Genomic DNA, 14,272 nt, shown 5'->3' on the forward strand with positions numbered 1-14,272 from the left:
TTACCTATGGTGGACACTACGGTGCCCACGAAGTAGAAGGCGCCGGCGAGGTCCCAGCGCGGGCGGGCGTTGTCCACGCGGATGCCGGCCCGAGTGGCCTCTTCGTAGTGGCGGAGGAAGCCGCGCAGCTCGTCGCGGCTCAGGTTGTGGCCGCGGCTGAAGTTGGCCAGGCGCTCTTCCCAGCGCTGCTTGGCCTGGCGCTCGTGCGCCAGCTCCAGCGCGGAGAAGACTGCGGCGCCGCCCAGCAGGTAGAGCACGATGAGCGCGGCCAGCAGCAGAAAACGAGCGTTGTCCTCGTTCAGGTGGCCTGAGCCCCAGCTGAAACCCCGGCTGGCCATGGTCGGGCCCCCAGGGGCAGCACGCAGCCTCACGTCCCCGGGAAATAAGGGCCCGGCGCTCAGCCGGCTCCTGGGAGCCCCACCGCCGGCTCGCCCATGACCGCCAGGCGCTCCCGCAGGCCGCGAGGCTCCCCCGGCCGCCGCGTAGGTCGCTTCTGAGGCTCCAGCTCCCCACGTCCGCCCTGACTCCTAGTTTCAAATCCGCTTTGTCGCCGCCGTTCCCCGCCACTCCCCACGCTCTCCTCGGAGTTCTCCTTAACGCTGAAGGTCCCGGGGAGCGGGCGCAGAGTCCACGCCTGCTTGGCGCTGGGATGCGGGCGCCGTTTCCACCCGGGCCTCCAGTCCGGCTCAGATAGGGGAGGGGGCGTGGCGCGTCTTCCGGGCAAGCTCGAGCGAACTTGAGTTTCCCCAAAGAGAAGGTCCAGGGGGTCCGGAAGTCGGCAGGTAAGCGGAGCCCCGGGGTATTGGTTCCTCTGACTGTAGTTTCTCAGGCCGCCGACGGCTAAGACGCAGGTGTCAGTCGGCTGGCCTTGTAGGTGCCTCCCCAGGTAGATCCACGGTGGTGCGTCCTAGTTGTGGTTGTGGTGTCGCGCTGAGCCTGCGGCTTCCCGAGTCACCGAATCTGCTGCCGGGGCTTAGGGGTGGAGCAGGTCCAGGGCAGGCGCACGGAGAGAGGGGCTGTGCCGAGCTGCGTCCGAGGGCTCCGACCTCCCGCTGGGCCCCAACGCTGCGCATCCATTGGGCAGACGGGCTGGAGAGGGGAGACCAGAAAGGGAGGTTGGAACAGGGAGAGAAGGAAGTTAGGGGCATCTCTCCCTGGCAGCCTCCCTCGCCTTGCCCATGCCAGAGCGCCCTCGGTCTCTGGGTCCTGCGCAGGGGAGTCCTCTTCAGCTACTAGTAGGCTCCGCCCGGACCAAGCGCGCACCGCGGGCCAGCCCCGCTTCAGGAGAGGAGGCCAAAGACTCGGGACTGGAAGGGCCCCAGAGGCCAGGAGACCTTGACCTTGGAGAGTTCCATCTCCTCCACCCGGGCTTGGCTGCCTAGTGCGTTCCAGAGTTTTGCCCGGATGCGGGCTCCGCAAAGAAGGCATCCCCCACCTCATGCAGACCAGCAGCAAGGCTTTCCAGCAAACCTCCGGCCCCCCTCCCCGAAACCCCGCCTTGTAGGGGACGCTGGCGCCGCTACCGCGGTCAGATCTCACCTTCCGGGGAGCGCCCTCTCCGCGCCGCTCTGTCGGGACTGTTCCCGGCCCTCCTTGCAGCCGCGGCCCTGCCCTGCCGGCCGGCGCGGGGAACACAGGTCCGCGCCGCGCTCTGCCTTAGGCGGGTGCGCTCCGACGCTGCAACAGGTGGAGCTGCGTGGCTGCCAGCTGCGGCGACTCCACCCTGTCGCCCGCCTCCTTGCATGCGGGCCCGCCTCCAGCGCTGGTCTCCGCCGGCAGATGCCCAGCGCTCAGCGCCCGGAGGGCCAACCTCGGGGCTGTGGTGCTCCTACCAGGGCGCGCAGATCAGGGGAGTGGATGCAGAATCGGCTGGTGGGACGCTCAGCCGGTCCGCGTGGGCCCTCGGGGACCGGGAGAGGGCGCTCTGCCCCCTCCAGACACATCTTGCCCCCGCCTGCGCACGCAGCTCCGCGCGGCCCTCTGGAATCACCCGCCCCGGCGTGTGGGAGCGAATCTGCTCCCACAGAGGAATGGATACGGGGGCATCTTCCCACCTTCCGAGAGAGCAGTCCTAGGCTCAGAGCCCCCCACACCACCCTTACTCACCAGGAGCAGAGACAGAAGGGCTCAAAGCCCTGTTGAGTGAAACCGCATGATTTCGAATAAAGAAACACAGCTCCAGCGAGTCCATTTTCATCAGAAACCCTGGTGCCGTTAGTAGTCCTCTCGGCTCTGTTACTCACTCCCCGAAGCCCCTCTTTCATCGAGCCTTCTGAGGGGCAAGAACTTTAGGCGCATCTCGAGAATAGGTGCATGTATATACACCCAGGGTGAGCACTGCAATTACTTTTTAAATCCATTTTATTATGAAAAAACTTCAAACATTCTAAAAAGTTGAAAGAACTTTACAGTGAGCACTCATATACCCACCACCTAGATTCTACAATTAACATGCGACTGTACTTGATTTATTAGGTATCTACCTGTCCCTCTGTCCATCCATCAACTCATCTTGTTTCAAAGTAAGTTGCAGAGCTCGGTATTCTTCCGCCCTCATCTCCAGTGCTTCTGCCTGCATATCACTACGTAGGCTTCACTATTTACTTACAGATTTTTTTCTTCTTTTTGGATAAAATTTACATACAATGAAATGCACAAATCTTAAGTGTATCATGAGGTGAGTTCTGACGAATGCGTACACCGCTGCAAATCACCTATCCAACCTATCAACCAAACATCACCAACAGGTCAGAGTTCCCCTAAGTCCCTTCCCAGTAACTCCCCATCCACATCCCTCCAGAGGAAACCACTGTTCAGAATTCTTCTACCATCAGTCACTCTCGCTTTTATATAACTTAGTTTTTTTTTTCTTCTAAATCTCCACATAAATGGAATCACACAGGTATGTATTTTTTTTTGTGGAAAACATTATGTTTTTGAGATTTACTCATGTTAATATGTCTTAGTAATTCGTTCCTCTTTGTTGCTACTTTTTCATTGTTTGGATATGCCATAGTTTATTCATTCTCCTCCTATTGATAGAAAGCAGGACTGTTAGAAAATTTTGGTTATCATAAGTAAAACTGTTAGGAACATTCTTGTACAACTATGTAGACATGTTTTCATATCTCTTGCATACATTTCATTTTATGAGAAACTGCCTGACATTTTCCTAAAGTAGCTGTACTGACAGTGTACAATAGTTCCAGATGCTCCATTTCTTTGTCAACATTTGGCAGTATCAGTCATTTTAATTTTAAAACTCCTGGTGAATGTAGCAATATCTCACTGTGGTTTTAATTTGCATTTCTCTGATGTCTAGTTTGCTTGCTGGCCACTTGTATACCTTCCTTTGTAAATTTTCTATTGAAATATTTTGCCCACTTAAAAAATTAGTTTATCTGTTACTGAGCTATAGCGATCCTTTATATATGCAGAATACCAGTCCTTTCTCAGATACATGTCTTGCAAATATTTCCACCTCTGACTTGCCTATTTATTTTCTTAAATATATTTTCTGTATGTTTGGTGCCCTTTGAGAAATCATTACCTCCCTCAAGGTTGCATGGGTTTTCTGTCTCCCCACGCTCCTCATCCCCAGAAGTTTCGTGGTTTCAGTTTTTATGTTTGGGTCTATGATCCATTTGTTTCCCTATGGCATGAGGGAAGAGTTAAAGGTGGATTTCCAGCTATTCTAGTGTTATTTGTTGAAAAGATAAATATGCCTGTGTTTCAGGAATTTATTTTATTATTTGTCCACCCTTATGCTAATGCCACAGGATTTACATTACTTATATATAGCTTTATAGTAGGTCTTTAGTAGGACTATAATTGAGTCCTCTAACTTTGCTCTTCTTTTTCAAGATTTCTTTGGATGTTATAAAACATTTACACTTCACTAAAAAATCATAGAATCTGCTTAATTTCATTAAAAAAAAAAAAAGCCTTGTGGCATTTTAATTTCTGGGATTGTGTTGGATCTATTTTGGGAAGAACATATTGACAATTCATGAAAGAAGTATATCCCTCTATTTATTTCGTGTTTCTTAACCAAGTTTTCATATGGAGAGTTTGCACATCTTTTGTAAATTCATTCTAAAGTATTTTTTGTTCTTTTGATGTTACTGTAAATGGAATTTCAAAATTTTCCTTTTCAATTTTTTTTCTAGTCCATAAAAATACACGATTGTTGCAAAAGTACTTGAATTCTTCAAACTTGCTAAATTTAGTCATCAGCTGTTGTTTTGTTGATTCTTTTAGGAGTTTCTATGTAAATAATCATTTCATCTACAAGTTTTGCTTCTTTCTTCGTGATCTTTATAATCTTTTCTGTAATGGCTAGAACCTCAGTACATTATTCAATAGAAGTGGAAGCAGATACCCTTATGGTCGTACGGGAAAACCTTCCTTTTTATCATCTTTTATATAATGTTAGCTGTGGGGTTTTCATCAAAACTGTCGGATTAAGGAAGTTTCCTTTTATTGTTGCTTCTAGTTTTCTGAGGTTTTTGTTTTTAATTAAGCACGAATCAGTGAATTTTATTAAATGCCTTATCTGCATCTATTGTGATGATCATGAAAGTTTTCTCCTTTATTTTAATATGTTGAATTTCATTGATTGCTTTTTAAATGTTAAGCCAATCTTGCATTTCTGGGATAAGTTGCACTTGGGGTTTCCACTCTATTCTTTTTATTCTTCTACTTCTGAGTTTACTCTGCTTCATTTTCTAGCTTCTTATGGTGGATGTTTAGATCACCGATTTTAGACCCTTCTTCTTTGCTAATGTTAGTGTTGCAGGACTTTTCCTTAGCTCAGCTAAAGACGGGCTTCTTGTCCGTCCTACAGCCATGAAAATTTAGGCTCGCAAAGGGTTAGAAGGGTGAGTAAAGCAGGGCTTTACTGGGTGAAAAGGAAGAAAAGGGAGAATCAGGGGCTCTCCCTACGCCAGAGTCCCTGCTAGAGCGCTGCCCGCCGGCAGCTTGAATCCCAGGTTACACACAGGAAGAGGAGGGGCCCGGCTCCTCTGGGGCGAAGGTCGTTAACTTCCCCAGGCTCCAGCCTCACCTCAGTGGGCAGGCTGGTTGGAGCTTCCTTCTCCAGGGACTCCTCTCCCAGCTGGGTGTCTCATTAGTATTTAAAAACTATACCTTTCCCTATTCGCCTGGTGGTAGCTGCATCCTAAAAATTTTGGCGTGTTGTATTTTCTTATCATTTTATTCAAAATATTTTCTGATTTCTTTTTTGGCGCATGAATTATTTAGAAGTGTGTTGCTTAATTGCCAAATATCTGGCGTTTAAAAAAAGACACATTATCTATTTCTAACTTATTTCCAGTGTGTTCAGAGAACCATATTCAGTATGTTTTCAATCTTCCAAAATTTGTTGAGACTTATTTTATGGTTCAACCAGATGGTCTATTTTAGTGAATGTACTACGTGCATTTGAAAAGAATGTGTATTCTGCAGTTGTTGGCTGTAGTATTCTATAAAAGACAGTTAAAGTAATTGATGGTGTTTTTGAGATCAATCTTTACTGACATTTGCTTTAGTTATTCTATTGATTGGTGAGAGGAATATTTAAAATCACCAGCTGTAATGTGTAATTGTCTATTTCTACCTTTAATTATGTCACTTTTTGTTTATGTACTTTTAAGCTGTTATTAAGCATCTTTAAGGGTCTTCCTGGTGTAGTGACCCTTTTATTAACATGAAATGTCCCTCTTTATCTCTGGTAATACCCTTTGCCTTGAAGTTTATGATATTAATCCAGTCACCACATTCTTTTGCTTGACATTTGCATGGTATCTTTTTCCATCCATTTACTTGTGTACTTTATGTATTTAAAGTGGACTTGCTGTGAACAGTATGCAGTTGGGTCTTTTTGGGGGGATTTGTGTCAGTTCTGATAATCTTCATGATTGACCAGACCAATGCTGGTCAACAGAATTTATGTGATAATGGAAATATTTTGTATCTGTGCTGTATAATATACTAGTGAAATATGGGAATCACTACTGAGCACCTGAAATGTGGCTAGTGCAATGAAGAGACTTTTAAATTTAATGCCAATTAACAAGTATCACATGTGGCTTGTGGCTGCCATCTCAGTACAGATACAAACCATTTGCACTAAATGTACTTGTTTATACAACTGAATTCTGCCATTTGACTGTCTTGTTTGCCCCCACTATTTTTGGCTCCTCTGTTCCACCTTTCCTGTCTTTTGGATTAACTGCATCTTTTCAGTTAATATTTTTCAGAGCAGTTTTAAGTTCACAGCAAAACTGAGAGGAAGTTACACATTTCCCAAATGCCCCTGGCTCCCACACACACATAGCCTCCCGCACTATCACTATCTCCCAAAAGAATGGTACATTTGTTATGATTGATGAATCTACATTGACACATCATCAAAGTCCATAGTTTATATTAGGGTTCACTTTTGGTACTGCACATTGTGTGGGTTTGGACAAATGTATCATGACATGTATCCATCAACAGTATCATACAGAGTAGCTTCACTGCCCTAAAAATCCTCTGGGCTCTGCCTATTCATCCTGCCACCCCGACTCCTGCACCCTCTGGTCTTTTAACTGTCTCCAAAGTTCTGCCTTTTCCAGAATGTCACATAGGTGTAATCATACAGTATGTAGTCTTTTCATATTGGCTTCTCTCACTTACCAATGTGCATCTCCATTTCCTCTGTCTTTTCATGGCTTGATAGCTCATTTGGAGAGCACTAGATAATATTCAGTTATCTGGATGTACCACAGCTTATTTATCCATTCACCTATTAAAGGACATCTTTGTTGCTTCCAAGTTTTGGTAGTTATGGATAAAACTGCTGTAAGCATCTGTGTGCAGGTTTTTGTGTGCACCTGTTTTCAACTCTTTTGGGTAAATATTAAGGAGTGCAATTGCTGGATCATATGGCAACTATATTTTAGTTTTATAAGAAGCTGCCAAACTGTCTTCCAAAGTGGCTGTACCATTTTGCATTCCCATGAGCAATAAATGACAGTTGCTGTTGCTCAATTTCCTTGCCAGTATTTAGTGATGTCAGTGTTCTGGATTTTGGCCATTCTAATAAATGTGTAGTGGTATCTCATTGTCTTAATTTATACTTCCCTGATGACATATGATGTGTGGAGCATCTTTTCCTATGCATATTTGCCATGAGTATATTTTGGTGAGGTTCTCTAGCCCACTTCTTTTTAAGGGACAGAGTCTGGCTCTGTTGCCTGGGCTGCAATTCAGTGACATGATTATAGCTCACTACAGCCTTGCACTCCTCGGCTCAAGTGATCCTCCTGCCTCAGCTTCTCAGGTGGCTGGGACTACAGGCATACACCACCATGCCCAGATATATATACATTTTTTTCTTGTTGCTCAGACTAGTCTCAAACTCCTGGTTTGGCCCATCTTTTAATCACATTGTTCTCTTATTGTTGAGTTGTAAAAATTCTTTGTATCTTTTGGTTAACAGGGCTTTATCAGATAACTGTTTTGCAAATATTTTCTCCCAGTCTGTGGCTGGCCTTTTTATTCTCTTGATGTCTTTCTCAGAGCAGACCTTTTTTTTTTTTTTTTTTTAAATCTATTTTTAGCTCTACCTCTACATTATTAAGTGGTTGCTCTAGGGATACATTTTTTACAACTAAAAGCTAACTAACATTGTATCACTTTGGATGAAATATAGCTTACTGTATAGGGTCATCCTATTCCCTTCCCTGCATCTATTATGCTGTGATTGTCAAATGATCTACATATGCTAAAATCCCAATTTTTATTGTTTAAACAGTAATACACAGTTTAAAGAGGAGAAAGAAGACATCCTTTATATTTACTCGAATGTTTACTATTTTCAGTGGCTTTTAATCCTTCCTAAAGATTTGAGTTTCCCTCTGGTAAAATCTCCCTTTAGCCTGAAGAACTTTCTGTAGCATTTCTTTTAATTCAGATCTGCGAATTCTTAGTTTCCTTTTTTCTGAAAATACGAATTCTTTGTCTTCCTTCTTGAAGGATATTTTTGCTAGATATATTTCTGGGGTGACTTTTTTTTCCCTTTCAGCATGTTAAAGATGATGTTGCACTCTCTTCTGGCCTCCAATATTTCTGAAGAGAGGTCTGGAGTTTTTCAGCCATTACTATGAGAACTTTTTTTTTTTTTTACATTCTTGCACAGTTTTAACAGCTGCTTTAGTAGCTTTGACTAGAACTTCTTGGGGTTGATCTCCTTTGTCTTTTCTCTTGAGAATGAGGCATAACTTTTTGTAGTAAATAATTTTGGATTGTATCCTAGACATTGTTTAGTGTGTAATTTACATTGCGTTGTAGAAACTCGGGATTCTCTTATGTTCCTCTGAAAAGAATTATTATTTCAAAGCAGGCAGTTAACTGGTTGAACTCAGTGACAAAACTGTCTTCTCTAAAGTGGGATGTTGTTCAACTTTTAGTTCAGCTCTTTTAGCCTTAGCTCTGCATGCATAGTTCAGTGGTTGGCTAGAGATTTGGGTTTATATACAGAATTTAGGAATCCCCTCTCTGGCCTGCTTTTGTTTTTTCCCCCAAGAGGCTGTGGTGCTCTGAACTCTACTCTGGTTTTTCAAGCCAGTGAGACTGCAGATTGTACACTGGAGGTTCACCTGTCCTGCATGGTGCATGGACACATGACCTCAGGCTAACCGTGGTCAAACACAGCAAACTCACAGTCCTGTGCTCTTCCTCCAGTTACTGACTCCTCTCCAGTATCTGCCTACTTTTGGTCTATTTCAGTATCTTTAGGAAGTCAGTTTTTAAAGAAGTTTTTTCCCCAGAGCTTATAGTTTTTATTTGCTAAAGAAATGGTCCAATAGGAACTGTTTGGCTCTGCTAAAAACCTGAAGTCACCTGGTTTCCCCCAAAATTTTATCATGACATTTTCAAAAACATCAAAGTTGGAAGAATTTTACAATGGCAACTTGTAAATCGACCACCTAGATTGCAGAATTAAATTTTTCTATACTTGCTTGATCATGTATCTGTTTGTCCATTAATATATCTTACATTTTGTGCATTTCAAAGTAAACTGCAGATATCTATATACTTGCCCCTAAATACTTCAGTGTGTATATATTAACTGGAATTGAACAATTTAGTTTTTTCCTTTCTGATGTAGAATTTACATACAGTGAATGCACATATCAGGACTTACATTGTTTTAAAAATCATTTTATTGAGCTATAAATTACATACAATTAAAACGATGAATTTGGTATATAATTCAAGGAGTTTTGTTAAATCTTACCAATGCCACAATTATAACAGAAGCATTTCTATAACCTCTAAAGTTCCCTCCTGGAGTCAAGCCCTTCTCCCCACCCTTGCACTTACTTTTAAGCCACTCAGTTGTACTTTGAGCACGAGTGGACGCCACTCCCCAAAACAGGAATTGGAGCCCATTCACTGCCAGATGTGTCCTGGGGGTGGGGGTTGGGGACCAAGACACAGAAGAAAGAAATGAAACATGGAACCAGGGCTCAGACTGGGCTCTTCAGAGGCATTTCCAGGCTGTCTCTAGAAAGTAGTTAAGTGCCTCATTAAAGCCACTAGATCAGCTCCCTTACATAAAGGCAGATTCTGCCAATCCAAGCACAATTAAAGATGCTCATTTCTTCAGTGTGCTATGGTATTGGAGGAGATCATGAAGCAGAAGTTTGCTCTCATCTTTAAGAAGACTGAAACCTTAGAGAGGTCACATACCTGTACTTCTTTGAGCCTGTTTCTTCATTTATAAAATGGACTTCTTCCTCTGGGTCAAGTGGGACATGCCAAGCACATAACAGACACCCAAATATTTACTGCATGGCTGCATCTGGTAAATGATAAGGCTCTTGGCCAAGTAATTATTTTTAATCCCCAGCACGTTGTTTCTGATTATCGAAGGAAGGTGGCTCCATATCCTTTCCTTGCAAACTTAGGAGTGTCTCCTGTCAAACGTAGACATTCTCATAACATCTAAAAACACTTATCTGACCCCTCCTACCACACAGGTGACTCCCTCTCCAGCAACTCTGCCCCAAGCCATTTGGAGGTCAGCCACCACCCCATTTTCCACACCCTCACCCATGGTGCACACTGCCCAGGCCCTTCTCCCTTGGACCTCCCTGGTAGCACAAAGCCGTAGAATCTATCTGTCCTAGCAACTTTCCCTGCTTCCTCCCTACCCATTCAGATCCTCCCCTCCCATATCAGTGAGTTTATATCAGGCATCTGAACCAAAAGGTCAGTGGTTCCCAGCTGCAGATGAGTGGCTCTGCCTGAGGGGGCTTTACTGACTGCGAGGCAAGCCCAGCTGGCCAACCTAAAGGCCCTCACCTCTACGTTTTCCCTCTTCACCAACTATCAACTCACTCTTGGGGATCACATTAACATGCATTCCCTAATTCCCCCAACCCCACCCAATCAGATGCTGCCACTTCTTTCTGGGAGACAGCAGGTATCACTAACAGTACTTGTGGGACAGGAAGTACGGTGGTCAGCTCTGCGGACTTGTTCAGGGTGTGCTTCTGGGAGGCTCAGCCTAGGGATGAAGACAGGGGCTCTATGGCCAAGATTCTTAAATCTATCCATCTTCCAGAAACAACCTCCATTTCGGAGTCTGGTAGCAATATTTGTGGAAGAATGCTAGGTTCCAAAAGGCATGGGTTTTATTTTCTATACTATCCCAGAGGCTGCCAGTTCCAAGCACTTTTATTTACTGCTAACAAATACAAATCATTACAACTCACATTTCTGCAGTTCTTGCCACTGGTCAAGAGCACCCCTTCAACTGATCCTTATAATAATCCCATGAGGCAGGAAGGACAGGTATTAGTCCTGTCCTTAAAATGAGAAAAGGAAGACTCAGAGGCGTTACTATGCCTCAAGGTCTCACAGCTTGGAGGAAGCAGAGCTGGGACCAGACAATTCTAATGAACCCTGAGTGTCTTGTGGCTGAGTCACCTCTCAGGCTTCAGTCAAATCTCAAGCCATTACCAGGTGAGTATCTGTCTTCATTCAGGGTGGATCAACAAGGGAATCTGGAAAGAAACATACTCATACATAGGTACATCGAAGCAAAAATAAGTCTACTGTGTGCTACACACAGATATTTTAATTAAAAAGTGCTGGTCAGGGCTGGCAAGATGGTTGAATACGGAAAGTTCCAGTCTGCAGCTCCCAGCAAGATCAATGCAGAAGGTGGGTGATTTCTGCATTTCCAACTGAAGTGCCCACCTCATCTCACTGGGACTGGTTAGACAGTGGGTGCAGCCCACAGAGGGTGAGCCAAAGCAGGGTGAGGCATTGCCATGTCAAGGATCCTGCTGTAAGGAACAGTGCACTCTGGCCCAGATATGCTTTTCCCACGGTCTTTGCAGACTCAGAGATTCTCTTGGGTGCCACACCACCAGGGCCCTGGGTTTCAAGCAGAACACTGGGTGGCTGTTTGGGCAGACACTGAGCCAGCTGGAGTTTTTTTTTTTTTTTTTTTTTCATACTCCAGTGGTGCCTGGAACACCAGCAAGACAGAACCGTTCACTCTCCTGGAAAGGGGGCTGAAGCCATGGAGCCAAGAGGTCTAGCTCAGTGGATCCCACCCTCATGGAGCCTAGCAAGCTAAGATTGACTAGCTTGAAATTCTCACTGCCCAGCACAGCAGTCTGAAGTTGACTTGGGACTTGAGCTTGGTCGGGGGAGAGGCGTTCACCATCACTGAGGCTTGAGTAGGCAGTTTTTCTCTCGCACCATAAACAAAGCCGCCTGGAAGCTGGGACTGGGTGGAGCCCACCACAGCGCGAGAAAGCCGCTGTAGCCAGACTGCCTTTCTAAATTCCTCCTCCCTGGGCACAGCATCTCTGAAAAAAAGGCAGCAACCCGAGTCAGGGACTTATAGATACAACTCCCATCTCCCTTGGACAGAGCACCTGGGGGAAGGGCGGCTGTGGGTGCAGATTCAGCAGACTTAAACATTTTTGCCTGCTGACTCTGGAGAGCAGTGGATCTTCCACACAGCACTTGAACTCTGCTAAGGGACAGACTGCCTTCTTAAGGGGGTCCCTGACCCCCATGCCTCCTGACTGGAAGACACCTCCCAGCAGAGGTCAACAGACACCTTATACAGGAGAGCTCCAGCTGGCATCTGGCAGGTGCCCCTCTGAGATGAAGCTTCCAGAGGAAGAAGCAGGCAGCAATCTTTGCTGTTCTGCAGCCTCCACTGGTGATACCCAGGCACACAGGGTCTGGAGTGGACTTCCAGCAAATTCCAGTAGACCTGCAGCAGAGAGTCCTGACTGTTAGAAGGAAAACTAACAAACTGAAAATAGCATGAACATCAACAAAAAGGACATCCACACAGAAACTCCATCCAAAGGTCACCAACATCAAAGACCAAAGGTAGACAAATCCACAAAGATGAGGAAAAACCAGCGCAAAAAGTTTGAAAATCACAAAAAACAGAACCCCTCTTCTCCAAAGGATCACAACTCACCAGCAAGGGAACAAAACTAGACGGAGAATGAGTTTGATGAATTGACAAGAAGTATGCTTTTGTAATAACAAAGTCCTCCGAGCTAAAGGAGCATGTTCTAACTCAATGCAAGGAAGTTAAGAGCCTTGAAGAAAGGTTAGAGGAATTGCTAACTAGAATAACCAGTTTAGAGAAGAACGTAAATGACCTGATGGAGCTGAGAAACACAGCACAAGAACTTCGTGAAGCATACACAAGCATCAATAGCAGAACTGATCAAGTGGAAGAAATGATATCAGAGATTGAAGATCAACTTAATGAAATAAAGGATGAAGACAAGATTAGAGAAAAAATAATAAAAAGTAATGAACAAAGCCTCCAAGAAATACGGGACTGTGTGAAAAGACCAAACCTACATTTCATTGGTGTACCTGAAAGTGACGGGAGAATGGAACCAAATTGGAAAACGTTCTTCAGGATGTTATACAGGAGAACTTCCCCAGCCTAGCAAGACAGGCCAACATTCAAATTCAGAAAATACAGAGAACACCGCAAAGATATTACTTGAGAAGAGCAACCCCAAGAGACATAATTGTCAGATTCTCCAAGGTTGAAATGAAGGAAAAAATATTAAGGGCAGCTAGATAGAAAGGTTGGATTACCCACAAAGGGAAGCCCATCAGACTCAAGTCGGATCTCTCTGCAGAAACCCTACAAGCCAGAAAATAGTGGGGGCCAATATTCAACATTCTTGAAGAATTTTTAACCCAAACTTCATATCCAGCCAGACTAAGCTTCATAAGTGAAGAAGAAATAAAATCCTTTACAGACAAGCAAATGCCGAGAGATTTTGTTACTACCGGGCCTGCCTTATAAGAGCTTCTGAAGGAAGCACTAAATATGGAAAGGAAAAACCGGTATCAGCCACTGCAAAAACATACCAAATTGTAAAGACTATGGATACTATGAAGAAACTGCATCAACTAGTGCACAAAATACAGCTAGCATCATAATGACAGGATCAAATTCACACATAAAAATATTAACCTTACATGTAAATAGGCTAAATGCCCCAATTAAAAGACACAGACTGGCAAACGGGATAAAGAGTCAAGAATCATCAGTGTGCTGCATTCAGGAGACCCATCTCACGTGCAAAGACACACACAGGCTCAAAATAAAGGGATGGAGGAATATTTACCAAGCAAATAGAAAGCAAAAAAAGAGCAGGGGTTGCAATCCTAGTCTCTGATAAAACAGACTTTAAACCAACAAAGATCAAAAAAGACAAAGAAGAGCATTACATAATGATAAAGGGATCAATGCAACAAGAGCAACTATCCTAAATATATATGCACCCAACACAGGAGCACCCAGATTCATGAAGGAAGTTCTCAGAGACCTACAAAGAGACCTAGACTCCCACACAATAATAGTGGGAAACTTTAACACCCCACTGTCAATACTAGAAGATCGACAAGACAGAAAATTAACAAGGATATTCAGGACTTGAACTCAGCTGTAGACCAAGTAGACCTAATAGACATCGACAGAACTCTCTAACCCAAATCAACAGAATATGCATTCTTTTCAGCACCATATCACACTTATTCTAAAATTGACCACATAATTGGAAGTAAAACACTCCTCAGCAAATGCAAAAGAACAGAAATAACAGTCTCTTAGACCACAGCGCAATTAAATTAAAACTCAGGATTAAGAAACTCACTCAGAACTGCACACCTATGTGGAAACTGAACAACCTGCTCCTGAATGACTACTGGG

General features: G+C 44.4%; 2 protein-coding genes across 2 annotated transcripts in view; both read right to left on the reverse strand.

The window, feature by feature from the left end:
* Nucleotides 1-1,233, reverse strand: part of KCNK13 (potassium two pore domain channel subfamily K member 13) — a 116,028-nt gene extending 114,795 nt beyond the window's left edge. Inside the window, exon 1 of the mRNA XM_032287661.1 lies at nucleotides 5-1,233. Coding sequence (XP_032143552.1) covers nucleotides 5-338 — 334 coding nt within the window. The 5' untranslated portion in view covers nucleotides 339-1,233. The remainder of the gene's footprint in view (nucleotides 1-4) is intronic.
* A 10,298-nt stretch (nucleotides 1,234-11,531) lies between these two features.
* TDP1 (tyrosyl-DNA phosphodiesterase 1) overlaps nucleotides 11,532-14,272 on the reverse strand; it is a 94,507-nt gene continuing 91,766 nt past the window's right edge. The window contains exon 17 of the mRNA XM_032287160.1: nucleotides 11,532-11,876. The gene's annotated coding sequence lies outside the window, so the exon portion shown is untranslated. The remainder of the gene's footprint in view (nucleotides 11,877-14,272) is intronic.

This window comes from Sapajus apella, unplaced genomic scaffold (assembly GCF_009761245.1).
Source record: "Sapajus apella isolate SASKATOON/1434 unplaced genomic scaffold, GSC_monkey_1.0 scaffold20, whole genome shotgun sequence".
NCBI classification, from domain to species: Eukaryota; Metazoa; Chordata; class Mammalia; order Primates; family Cebidae; genus Sapajus; species Sapajus apella.